We start from the raw sequence: 14,097 nt of genomic DNA on the forward strand, positions 1-14,097 counted from the left end.
GAGTGTGCGCGCGTCTCCGTGCGGAGGATGCGCGCGCCCGAGGGGCTGCGGTCCCATTGACTGTTCCGTCTGCCTGACAGCGGCGGCATTGGCGGCACTGGCGCCTCAGCCAACCGAGAGAGCCGAGCTGATTCGACGACTCACCGTCAGCCCGGCATTAGCATCGTTCCAAGCCGGACAATAAAGACAACCATCCTGTAATCGAGCAGCATCCTGCGGAGGAGAGATGGGCTACCGATAACCGGAGAGAGGGGGTAGAGGCGAGAGGGCGGGCACAGGGTAGTAGGAGACCGAGAGGACAGAATCAACTAACTGTTTTAGAAGGGAAGCACCTACGACCGAAGAGCCGCCCCGCCACCATGAAAGGGTTGCAACGCTTGCGTGAGCCGCCGATGCTCCCGTGGACCATGTCGTGATTCACGGGCTTTAGAAGCTTTCGAAACGGAAACACGAGTCCGCCAAGGAACGGGGAAAACATGTCGGCCTCGGTGGGGCCCCGCGGCGGCCCTCGCCCACCCACTGCGCCGCCCTCCATGCCCGAGCTGCCGGACCTCAGCCACCTCACAGAGGAGGAGAGAAAGATTATCATGGCTGTGATGGTTCGGCAACGCGAGGAGGAGGCCAAGGAGCAGCAGGCCATGTTCAAGTAAGACCGCGTGATCATATGTTTCCATCTATAAACCCAACGCCTCTCATAGGTTTAGTATAAGGATGCAGCGCGACCCGATAGACGCCTGTGTGTTTTCGTGTGCCATACACACCTGATACAAGGCACGTGCACCTGCGCTGCACCGTGTGTGTGTACGGGTGTGTGGGTGGATGTGTGTGCGCGCGCGCACTTAAGGAGAGCCGCTGTTTGCTTTACCGTCCCTTTTTAAGCACATCTCTCTCTCTCTCTCTCTCTCTCTCTCTCTCTCTCTCTCTCTCTCTCTCTCTCTCTCTCTCTCTCTCTCTCTCTCTCTCTCTCTCTCTCTCTCTTAGTGTGTTGCGAAAGCCTGACAACTCGCACTACTCCTCTCGGGTCTCAGCAGCTGTAACACCTAAGCAATAATCTACAATAACTACTAAATAATCCTCCATCATCTGTCTCATTGACGTGTCTTCACTTATACTGACTGATGAGTGTAAATAATATTCAGGTGTAAAGCACAAACGATGGCTCTGTTACTGTAGCTCCATGTGAATGCTGTACCATGTGCAGGACGGTTCACAGCCGGTCGAGACAGAATCACTGACAGTGTTTGTGTTCATGTCACACTGGGGTGATGTTACCGCACCCTCAGCACACAACAATCTCACTGTAACACTGTATCAGATACAAGAGTTTGTAACAGACTGGACTGATTCTCACGCTTATAGACTTCCTTTGGTGTTCATGTCACACTGGGGTGATGTTACTGCACCTTCAGCACAAAACAATCTCACTGTAACACTGTATCAGATACAAGAGTCTGTAACAGACTTCCTTTGGTGTCACACTACAGGCTCTTTATGGGATATATGGATGAACAGAGCCAAGTGTGTTTAAAGCTGTGATAAAAACGGCTTCCTTTTTTTAAAAATGAATCAACATGATCACCTCTAGACGTGATGAAACGACTGAAAGGTGTGAAAGATTTCTGTCTCGTCGTTTTGTCACGACTAAACTCCCGGTGCCTCGTCATCGTGACGGTCGGTGTGTTTTTAACCCATTGAGTGTACGATCCCTCTGAGCAGTGCTAGCAAAACAGTGGCACTTCTTCACAGCCCTTTTAGTCTCCTAGAAATTAGGTTGCATGGTCCAGACATTTAGATCTATGTTCTATACATTACAACACAACATATCATATCCCTATTCATGAGAAGTTCTCCTCACTGTTTATAGAGGCTGTACAACAACAGTTGGAAATGTATGAATAAATATCTAACTAGCTACCGAAAAGCTCAAGATTTTTGCTAGAGCACAGCCCATTGAAATAAAAATGTGTCACTCTGGATAAGTGCTCTAAATGTACTAATACTATAGTAGCACAATATAGGTAAAAGTTAATGAACTTGTGTTGTTTAATAAGATAAGATATGTCCACTGTTTGTACTGTACACTCTGCCCTATTTTTCAGAGAGGAGAAGCCCATACAAGCGAAAACAGTGAACCTGGTTGGGAACAAGAAACCTCCACAGCAGAATGACATCAGGTAAAAATAACATCATTCAGATGTACTTAGTGATAAATCAAGCTTTTGGACTGAAAGTGTTTGATGCACTTATAAAAAGCTGGTATTTTCACTGTAATGTAAGTAAAAGGCTTGCTTCTAATTTGTTCCACTGTATTCTTTAGCACTGACATAAAGAAGTGCATTCTTTATGGCAGTGACAATCTGGATAAACAGTTTCGGGCCTTCAACATGATATCTGTAAAGGAATAAATCTAAATAAGCTGTGCAATTTTGAGATGAGGATGCTATCTTTATTTGCCATCCTGTGCCAACCAGAATGGCTGGGTATGGAGTGCCAATGCTCTTATGCCTGCTGGAATTCCTCTCAAGATCTACTTCAGATATTATTCATCATTGAAAGTGACTCAGCTTGCATGTGCTTACAGTTTCTGCCTTTCTTTTTAAAGCCGAAGTCTCCTCTGCCCTGCTATAATCTTGTCTACATAGGGTCTGTGCTGTGATTACACATTAACATTCTTCTGTCCTGCAAACACAGAAAACGATTACAGGCTCCTGCAGCTGTGCTATAGAAGCCCACGAGAGTAATATTTATGCCATATTAAAATATTTATGTGTGCCAGCATTGCCCTGGTTTTCTGTTCAACAGATTGAAAGAGCTGCAGAACAGTTCAGATAAAGCTCATCAACATCTTTTGTCTGTCAGGAAGTGTGAGGGTCATAGGATGGTTGTGCTTTAGGATAAAATGACAAAGTACATGCACATGGATCTCCTGGATGTGGTCATATCTAGTGTCACTAATCAGCCACCAGAACTACATCAATGTGTGTTTGAGTGCTATTTACTTATATATCTTTGTGAATAATGTAATTCATTCCCAGGATTAGCTGTCAATACAGATGGAAAGGACAGAGACCTGAGCTGTTACTCTACTTAAGAGTCTTGCTGACAACAGCATCCTTTGCCTATGATGCTTTTTTCTGAAGATGTAGATATTTTTCTGACCATTTGCTGTTTAGATCCTGAGTGAGTCAGTTGGTTTCTGTCAAAGATCAGGCCACAGAGCTGGGCTTAATATTATCTCAGATCTCTGTTCGTCTTCCGGTGTGTGCCAGAGCAGCACTGACACAAATCCTGCAAAAAAGGGAGGAATACATGAATAGAGAAATAGATAAAGCAACAAGCAAATCATGCAGTGGAGCCTTTCAATAGCTTCACACTCCATACATTAGCACCCACTGGAGGATGAGCCTCAGGAAGCCATTTGTTCCCACACACCAACAGGGCTTTGAGTGTTAGCTCTTGGTTTGGCATGTGCTACAGTCAGTGTCCTAGTGCTCCAGCTGCAAAGGCTCACTCTCTGGCTTTCTCATGCCTAGTTACATCTGGAAAGCTCTAACCTGTATTGAGAAAAAGTCAGATTACACCATATAATGCAGCTCAAGACAACAGCATCAGCATTGCATTTGGCCACATTCCCACTGTGTAGCTGGATAATGTAAGTGTCTATAATTTAAAGATAACTGAGGACATGAAAGGAAACTGGCTATATAATAACAATCTTTCTGTAAACAGGTGAATGGGGTATAACAGCTAATACTGTACATTTTTAAAAACCCTTGTAAGCGCAGAGATGCTGAGTTACATGAAATGCACAAAAACGCTACACTACTAAAGGAGCGGTCAGTACACGTAACAGCGGTTTCTTTCCTTCTGGCTGAATTGTAGGCCAGTTTTATTTTAGCTTCATTGCAAAGTCAACATCATCTGACCGTAAAGCTGTTTTAACTTAACTAAATGTTATTTTGAAGAAAGATGCCACAAACACGCTTGCACACAAAAAACGATTATGCAAAAAAATTGAAAAGTCACTGTTTAGATTACACACTTCATGACAAACACTCTTTTATTTGAGAGAGAGAGGGAGAGAGAGAGACTATAAAGTTCATTCTGTTTATGGGGGAAATATATATCACCAATCACAACAACTATTTGGCTTGCATGTTGCTAACAAAAGACAAACATGGAGAAATGTTTTTATTCCACTTGGTCTGACAAACAAGCCACGGTGGAAAATCTTCTCTGCAGATTTCCCTTTCCATGATCCCCTTTGGCTTGCTTATCAGAAATCAATTTAAATGTAAAATTTATAATTTAGATTTCTGTAAGGCTTCTTTGCGATAATGTCTATTGCTAAACACTGAGCATTTATGTACTGGTTACACAAGGATAAGAGTGGAAGTACAGGAACATAATTTGTTCTCTTCTTCTTTCATTCTCTGTTTCACTTTAATAATAAAGGTATTAAAAAGTGGTTATTATGAATAAACATGCCAATAGAGGCAATAGAAATGTGCTGCTTAAGAAATGTGATAGTGAGAGAGAGGGAAAGAGAGTTTGCATGTAAGACCCATGTTTCTTCACAGCAAGGATAGATAAGAATCCATCTGTTCCTGCAGTTAGATAGCTATTATAACTGCACACACACACACACACACACACACACACACACACACACACACACACACACACACACACACACACACACACACACACACAATAAATTTGTCTTACTATCCTTGTGAGTTTATTTATTAACAATTATTAATACAGCTAAAAATACTTTGCTTGCACCTAAATGTAAAACAATGAAACCTTTGAACTCCTTAGACTGTTTTTAAATAAAAGCTAATAAATGTCCCACTCTCAAAAAAAAAAAAAAACCCCTAGTAGTATCATGTTGGCATAGCACAACTTTGTTGAATGTTAGTAAAAGGCTTTAGAAAGAATACTGGTAACATTATGCATGTTATCGATGAGAATTCTACATATTTTGAGATCACAATATTGAAGGACATTCAACAATGCACATTCAGAATGAAGTCATGTTTTGGTATTTAAACAATCTATAGCAGCAGACTCCTGGATCAGTCAGCAGATTTGTAAAATGGTATCTTTTGTATTTACAAAGTAAATATTGAACCTTGGTATCTTGATGACATTATTGTGTAAGCTGAACAGCCATTCCAAAGAGTACTCCATCCTCCTGTCACTCTGTTGTTGGTGGACAACATATGCAGTCGATGGCAAGGCCTGGCATATTGCGATGATTAGGCAATGTTTTAAATAATGTTATGATGTTTGAAGATTTCTGTTAAACATGGCCTGTTCTTTTCAAGGAGAGCAATCCTTTGGAAGAGTTGTTTATGGCTGGTTGTCAACTGGGGATGTGGTAGCCTATTGGCTAAGGTCTAGGATTACTGCTTAGAAGGTTGGAGCTTGAATCCCATTTTTTTTTGTCATCTCTTTTGGCATTTATTGTAACAGGTAGCATTACTGGTTTATGGCTAATACATGTTTGAATGTGTGTGTGCATGTTCAGGGTGTGTTCTTACTTCACACCCAGTATTTCCCTCCAACTTTGACTCAGATAAATCAATTACAGGAAATGAATAAATAAATATTTATCTTGTTTTTTGGACCATCGGAGACATTTCTGAAATACAAAATCACAAACACGGAAATAAGGAAATATTATATGACCTTTTGTATTGTTCTTCCATGCTATTGATGCTTTAACTACCTCGGAGAGTCTTGGTGATCGCTATACAAGATTTCCCTCAAGTAGAAGCTGAGGTGTAATATGGAATGTGAGGTGAAGTTCATGCTGTAGGTCAAACTGGATATATAGGAAAATTTGTGTTTATTATATTAAGTGGCCCTGCGATGGGTTGGCACTCCATCCAGGGTGTATTTTGCCTTGATGTCCGATGACGCCTGAGATAGGCACAGGCTCCTCCCAAGAAGTTCTGATAAGCGGTAGAAAATGAATGAATGTATTAAGTGATATAATGAATGGGAATAATGTAAATGTGACAAGAAACAGGAGGGAAAAAAGTATAACAGATGGAAATGGGAAACACACTCACACACACTCACACACAGGTACACTGAATGTACATGGTATTATGGAATTATGCATGGATAATCATGATAAATATTTAACACAATATTAGACAAATATTACTTCACTTGAAGTTCTGTGGTTTTAATTAGCAAAGACTTTAGTCAGTGAAACAGTCAACTACCGAAGTGTGGTATCAGCACCTGCTGCTTCACACACTCCCTCTTTCTGTCCATTGCTAAATGGTGTCTTTGTGTGTGGGAACGGTGTACGTGTGTGTGTGTGTGTGTGTGTAAGCGAGCGTTTCAGATTGTTCAGTAGGTAGTGTTCCTTCGCGTCTCCTCTTTTCTCCCAAATGGTGTCGTTTTACTTAAGCAGAGTCATGCGTCATCAGCTAGACTAAAAGCTGGACATTCTGGGCTTTGAGCCCATATTGTAATTCTGGAAAGCTTTGAAAAGTTCTTGTCTCTCAAGGATGGTAGTGTGTGTGTGCAAGAGACAGTGCAAAAGAAGCCCAAACAAACCAGTGTAATTGGCTTTTATATGCAGGGTGATTCTGTGGTGTCAGTGAGGCAGCATTGTAGTCAGTAAAGAGTTCCATTTAGCAAGATTTTAGATGAGTTAGAGAGATTGAAAGACCCCAGGTCTATCACATCTATTTATGGAGGTTTTGTACAGTGCACAGTGCTAAGTGTGATAAACACACATTTACAGCATGTCCAAACGGCTTGGCTTTAGTCCGCTCTTCTAGATCGATGTGCATCCTACTTCTTCATTTTTTCTTTTACGTGTTTCCCTTGTTCCCTTGAGTCCTCTCTATCTCGAGGAAGATCCTTCACCGAGGCAGGGGATCGTGTCAGACGAGCAGAGATTTACAGGCAAGCAGAGCTGTTACAGTATTGATGAGTGTCTTGAGCTACCCTCACATAAATCTTCTACTCCACTGTATTTGTTGTTGTAGCCCACATTTACCTGATCAACATACTCCTGCTTGTGTACAGATAAACTCGTTAACCCCTAAACACCAAGATCGCTAAATACAACTACATTAACATTTATATTTATGGCATTCGGCAGACACTCTTATCCAGAGTGATGTACAAACGTGCTTTGAAGTCTCTATCAATGAATACATCAACACTGGTTTACTAGGTCACAGACTAAAACTCTGTTGGGAGGAATTGTTTCACTTTTTAATTTTTTTTAAATACATAAAACAAACACAGAATGCAAGGTCTAGTTTAAGTGTTTCAGGAAGATGTAGGTCTTCACCCATCATTTGAAGACAGCCAGTAACTCCGCTGTTCTGACATCTAGGAGAAGTTCATTCCACCACCTAGATGCCAGAACAGAAAAGAGTCTTATCTAATTCTTAACCAGTTGAGCAGTGCTAGTAGATCAGTGCGAGCGTGTTGCAGTGCGAGGAGTTATAGGAGTTTTGAGGTAAGAGGGTGCCGGTCCATTTTTGGCTTTGTAGGCAAGCATCAGTGTTTCGTATCTGATGCGCACAGCTACTGGAAGCCAGTGGAGGGAACGCAGCAGTGAGATGGTGTGTGAGAACTTATACAGGTTGAAAACAAGCTGCATCGTGGCATTTTGGATCATTTGAAGGGGACAAATTGCATTCATATGTAGAGTTGCCAGTAATGAGTTGCAGTAGTCATGAAGAGACTGAACAAGCATCTGAGCAGCCTGTGTGGATAAAAATAGCGTGAGCATGTCACGTTAGCAACATGGGAGAAAAAGAACAGTCGGTTGTACGTGGTTACTCCAAGGTTGCAAGCAGTGGCAGAAGGGGAGATCAGAGAGTTGTGCAGGGAGATCACAAGATCCTGACCTGAGGAGGAATCGCTTGTTATGGCCATAACTAAATGACTGTGGTGACAAATACACCTAAACAAATACTGACACAATTTCACACAGATTTAACACAATGATAATGTAGTCTGCAACTTTGTTGTATTAAAATGTGGTTTATCTTTTATGGTAGTTACTTTACTTTAATGGGGAAGAGTAGAAGATTCCCTCACTGACATTTCTCTGCTCTTGCTATTAATGTGTGTGTGTGTGTGTTTTTTTAGAAAGTTATAGTGCTTTCATTTGTATTTGGTGTCACCCAGATAAGGATGAGTTACCTGTTTAAGACCCTGCTGGTTTCTCTTAAGGTTTCTTCCAAATATCTTCTAAAGGAGTTTTTCTAAAATTTAGGAGTTATTTTAACATAATGTATCTTTTCACAAGATTTAGATTAAATGTCTGTCCGTTGTGTAATTCTGGCAGTGTAAAGCATGCAAGTCAGCTAGAACTGATTAGGATTAAGTTGATGAGTGTGAGAGAGAGAACTTCACAGAACTGAAAGGTAGATAGATTGTCAAGATTTGTCAAGAAGTTTTTATTGTCATTTCAATTATATATTTAGCGGAAGCAGTACAACCTTAAATGAGACAACGTTTCTCCAGGATCATGGTGCTACATGGAACAACACAGAGCTAAGGACTTAAAGTAAGTTAGTCCTAACCACATAAAGTGCATCTGTGCAATCTGGTGCAAACAGTGCAAGACAAAAGACAGGGGTAACAAACAGTATAAAACGCTACAAGACAATACACTTATTATAGTAACAGCACTTACAGGAGTTATTGTAATGAGTTGTGCAAAACAGCAATTGAATGAAATGTGCAAGACCTCATGTGCAAAGAGCAAAAAAATGTCAAGATCAGGATGTAAACAATTGGATAAGGGTGGTGCTGTAGACGAGGATGTATATTGGATGAGTGTGTATTTGGTGCATATCAGTGCATTCCATGCACACAGTGTGTGTGTGTGTGTGTGTGTGTGTGTGTGTGTGTGTGTGTGTGTGTGTGTGTGTGTGTGTGTGTGTGTGTGTGTGTGTGTGAGTGTGTGTGTGTTGTGCTCTGTACAGTTCAGTTTTAGTTGTTGAGCAGTCTGATGGCTTGTGGGAAAAAAACAATTGCAGCGTGGTCGTGAGAGCCTGAATGCTTCGGTACCTTTTTTCAAGACGAGAGGAGGGTGAAGAGTGTGTGAGGGGTGTGTGGGGACATCCACAATGCTGTTGGTTTTTCGGATGCAGCGTGTGGTGTAAGTGTCATGTATAAATGTAGATATTTATCTAGATAGATGCCATCTGGCATGATTGTTTAATGATGAATTGCAGTGGATTTTTATTTTGAAAATGTACTCAGTTTGTCAGTTTGGAATGATGGGTATTACATACACTCACAATAGATTGCAAGAATTGTGTGGAAGGAAATAAATCCCTCCAAAGTGATATTTGTGTTTCCTATACAGTTCCTCACTCTGCACAAGCAATGGGAAACATTAGTTTTGAGGTTTGAAGTTTCTCTCTGCACTCCTTGCATGTATTTCATGAACTATCTGCTCCTGTGGATTGGCATATTGCCTCCTGGGTAGGATTGGGTGACAACCACACACTGGTTGGAGAAAATAGGATGCAGAGTGTTTTTAAGGGCTGTATCCATGGTGCCATCAACCGAGGAAGAGCTCCCAAAGCTCATGACTGTATGGTATGTTTTATAATAACCGATGGGATTTGTCTTTCTTTGGGTTGATGTGTTTGTTTTTCATCTCAGCATTATTTTATTCTTTCTTTGGAGGACACTTATCACTACAGAGTCTAAGGGACAACACAACAGTTATCGTGTGAATATACTACAGAACTTACTTTAATGTATACAGTATGTGGAATTTTAAAGCACAGGGTTTTATTTTTAAGTGCCATAGAGAGTTTATACAGACTGACATGCAAGTAAGCAACGTGTGTGTTTGACGCATACAGTAGATAGTTGGGAAAGAATAGTATGAAGATAACAAACAAGCAAAAAAAAAAAAAGGAAAGGAAAAGGTCATCACAGAAATGGAGAACTGCAAAACGAACAGTTTAAAGAAACACATCACAAAATAATCTCAGCTCACAGTTACACACACACCAACACACACACACTTAGTGGAGGATAGCAAAGCCCAGCCCAACAGAGCTGAAATCTTCGTCATTTTTTGCTTTCCACCTACAACGCCTCTTTCTCACAGAGTATTTTTAGTGCTTGCTGGATGTGTTTAGTCTTCTCTGCTGTAGAATCCCGCTCTTGTAGATACATGAGCCTGTGCATCTTGATCATAGCCAGACTGAAAAGAGAGGAAGGCTGAACTGCACAGGTCTCACTACATACATAATGAGACCATAAATATTCACATCCCAAGAACCTTTCCAATAATTTTGAAGTGTTACAGCCTGGAACTGAAGTGGAAATAATTATTATAGACTTGCTGTCCACTTTATTAGGAACACCTGTACAACTGAATATTCATCCAGTTATCTAATCAGCCAATCATGTGGCAGCAATGCAATTTAAAAACTCATGCAGTTATGAGTCAAGAGGTATTCACGAGCTTTGTCCGTTTGTTCAGTTGGGTTATATGCAATAATGTAAGAGGCCCAGGACAGTAAAACCTACAATCACAAGTCCATGGTGACAAGATTTCTGGGGTCATTATGAGTTTTGCATTGACCATCATGGACTCCCACATCTTTCATGTGACCTTGTGATTGCAAATTTGTATAAATACAGAAGATCTCAATTTTTTGTATAAAAAGATGTTTTAAGATCTTATATCTCTTTTAACAACTTTAAAATAATGGCAAGACATTCAAATCCTACTTTATCCCCCGAAAACATACCAGTTTAACAAAACTGAATTACTAGATGATTTTTTAAATTAATTTAGGAACACAAAATAATTAAATGAGCCTATTTTTTTTACATCTAAAATACTTAGAAACACAACGAAAAAGTCTCTAATTTCACCATTCAATCAGTGGATGCTAATAAGATAGATTTATGTGATATTTTAAATTTACAGCATAGATTTTATACTAAACCACAAAAATATGCTAAAAACTACAGGTAACAAATAATGGTACATTAACAAAAGATTAGCAGGGTTGTCCAATGTTGCATAAACAAGGTTGGTAGTATGAATTAGTGTGCAAGCTAGCTGTTATGTTATAAATTATCATTCGGGTCATCAGAATTTAAATACTGCACACTCATTTCAACAGTTATTGCAGTGAACTGGTTTGTTTATGATTGTTTCAACAGTATGTTGAAACATACATATGTATAACATTATATTTATGGCAAATACTGGCTAGTTGAAACGCTAACTACTAAACTTGTTAAAAACCTAGCCACTATGGGTGTTGAGCTACTACTAACTTCATTTCAAGCCATGGCGTGTTTGTTAAAATTGCAGTTCTGCATTAAAATATGTCTATACTGATTTTTTGCTAGATTTGTTTCTTCATAATTATGCCTGTCCTTTGCTAGGTATCATGTAAATTAATTTGTGTTTTGTTTGCACTGTAAATTTGATTTTTATGGTGTGTGTATACACAGCAAGTACCTTGCAGAGTGTGTTTTAGTTGTGAGTGTCAGGTTGAAGCTTCTGCTGGGCTCTGCTGGTTTCTGATGGTTGAGGTGGATAAATGCACTGCCAGACCATATGGACAGCATTGTCTTGGGAGGCTGGTACCCATTTACTGTAGCTCTGCTGCTGCCACCACTGCTCACACACTCCATCTGTCTCTTTCCACCCCTCTTCCTCGCTCATTCTACCACTCCTCCATTCTGCTCTTTTGGAAACGGAAATTCTTGTGTTTAAAAAAAAAAGAGACACCACTATGCTTTTTCCATCTACATATATTCCTACTAAATTCGTTACAGTGCTTCTGCTAGTAGGTGTGAAGGCAGGCAGGTATATTAGGCAGAATGTTTTCATTGGGTTTGTTAGCTGAAGCCTTGGCTGATTAAAGCTTGTGTGTCACTGACACTGTTTAAAGGGAAGAGTAATGAGTTGTGCTATTGACAGAGCCAAGTGGCCACTCAAGTGGATGGCTCTGTAAAAGCTGGACTCTGATCATTCTCACTCTTGTTTCCTCACACACTTATCTTCTGCTCATGCTCACTATCTCTTGTTCTTTTTCTTGTACTCATTCACCTGCTTTCAGTGATAATAGCAGTCCTTTAAGTGCAAGCCCTGTACATTTAATAACGCTTCATCATTATTTCTCACTCAGATTTAAAAGCTAGCAATTCATTATTAATGGTGAACTGTCTATCAGGCTGAGAGTTGTTTTGTTTATGCCCTTGTATGGTGTGTGAACTGTATTCTAACTAAAATTCACATGCTTAGGTAATGATGGAGTAGCAAACTTATGACTGTACTTGTCGAGCTGCAACACACATGGATTAGTGGGAGGGTGAGCATCCTTTCAGAGTTTTTTTTTACATAATCCGGGCAGACAGGGTTGCAAACACAATCCTGTATAGACATGTTTCAGGGATGAATATGTCAGTATTTTTGAACGAGTCAAATTAATTGGCATGAATTAGTGTCAATAACTGACTTGCTATGATAGAAGAAATTCCATTCTTTCATTTGGTATTGATGGTCATTCCGATTAAGTTGTTTTTGCAGCCACATTTATGTTGAACCCGAACCATGCCTGTCGAATCAAAGATGTTTTTGAGCAAATCTTTTGGTTATTGCTGAGATACACACCTATCATGATCAGTTCAGTGAGTCCCCATCAGGTTTATTCAGTCAACAGTGGAAATTTCCAGCCTTTCATAGTATGCAGAAGTACACTGTGTATAAGCATCCTGTCTTGATGGTTATCACTCTGTAGTCTTCTGTGATCTTATCCTAAAAATAGGCTGACATTACTTTTTAGTTATTGGTAAAGCCTTTCTCAACGGTGGGAGCTAAATTGCACCCTCTACCGGAAACAATATTCTCCATGATATAGTATTACCAAAAGATCTCCCTGTAGATAGACTATGTATTTTTTCCATGGCTATAGAAAATTTCGATCCTCAAACCTTTGAAGGTTAAAAACAATGATCTCTCACTTCTATAAGAACTTAATGTCATGAGTAAATTAGAGCTAGACAGTTTTTAAGAAATTCTGTGTGAGCTTGGTGTTGAACTGTGCCGGAGGTATTTATTTTACAGAGTTAGTACAGCTTTAAGACCCTCCTTAGTTTGAGGGAGGAAGGAGCATTATGGAGTGGCAAATTTTGGAGAGGAACAAGATGAAAGCCCTTCAAAAAGTGACCTCGGATTACCTGAGTGTGTGTTTGGGGTGTTTTTGGATAGATCACTGATTAATTTGATTGCAATATGAGGCCAGGGTGGTGAGGTATGGTCAGTGGTTTTAATAGACCTGAGGGTAGATGAGATGTTCTTGATTCATTATTATGTGAGAATCTGTTTTTTTTTGTTTGGGTTTTTTTTTAATTTAAGGGACAAATTGTAGAATAGTAAGGAGAGCATTTTTCTTATGAGTCTTACCAATATCACCTATAATCTATTGGTGAATATATGCTATGATGTAGGCTGGTGAGAGAATGGTTTATTCAGGCAGAGATTCAATGGGACAGTTAGTATTTTTGGAACAGATCTTGATGCTCAGTCATTTCACTTAAGAACTTGTGGATTATCCGTGAGAACTGAGGTTGGAGGAGTTGCCAATGAGCTAAAGCCTGACTGAAAAAGTAAAACTACACTAATCCCAAATACCTTTGCATTTAAGCATTGACATAGGATCTGAGTCTGTTGTTCTTTATTCTCCAGTTACTTTTATGTAGGTCAGTTCCTCTAGGATGCAGGCAAATGTAAAAAATTCTTGCAGATCTGGGTCAAGATGCATTATGTGGCATTATTACAACATGCATTGAGCCAAAGCCCTCTTCCATTCATTTGTGTTAAATGTTATTACAACTATCATAGAAAGTAATTACATATGTTTCTGATAGAAAACAAAAAACTCTGCAAGGTACATGGCAAAATTCAAGATCAAGCAACAGTCCATAGATTATATATAACAGTCAATAATACAAGTCCATACATTTTAAATTCTGGTGAAATAATAATAATTGCCTCTTTGGGTGATCAACACTTTGCTCAGATTTCTAGTAGTTGTAGTAGTTTTAGCTTCC

The 14,097-nt window shown here is 39.8% G+C and overlaps 1 protein-coding gene across 14 annotated transcripts in view; it reads left to right on the top strand.

Moving 5' to 3' along the window:
• Window positions 1-20: 20 nt before the first annotated feature.
• Window positions 21-14,097, top strand: part of LOC113636257 (regulating synaptic membrane exocytosis protein 1) — a 68,774-nt gene continuing 54,697 nt past the window's right edge. For all 14 annotated transcript variants that reach the window (XM_027136226.2, XM_047812058.1, XM_047812060.1 and 11 more), the window contains exons 1-2: window positions 21-646; window positions 2,100-2,174. In XM_027136226.2, the coding sequence (XP_026992027.2) occupies window positions 477-646; window positions 2,100-2,174 (245 nt within the window). In that variant the 5' untranslated portion in view covers window positions 21-476. The remainder of the gene's footprint in view (window positions 647-2,099; window positions 2,175-14,097) is intronic.

This window comes from Tachysurus fulvidraco, chromosome 4 (assembly GCF_022655615.1).
Source record: "Tachysurus fulvidraco isolate hzauxx_2018 chromosome 4, HZAU_PFXX_2.0, whole genome shotgun sequence".
In the NCBI taxonomy this organism is placed as follows: domain Eukaryota; kingdom Metazoa; phylum Chordata; class Actinopteri; order Siluriformes; family Bagridae; genus Tachysurus; species Tachysurus fulvidraco.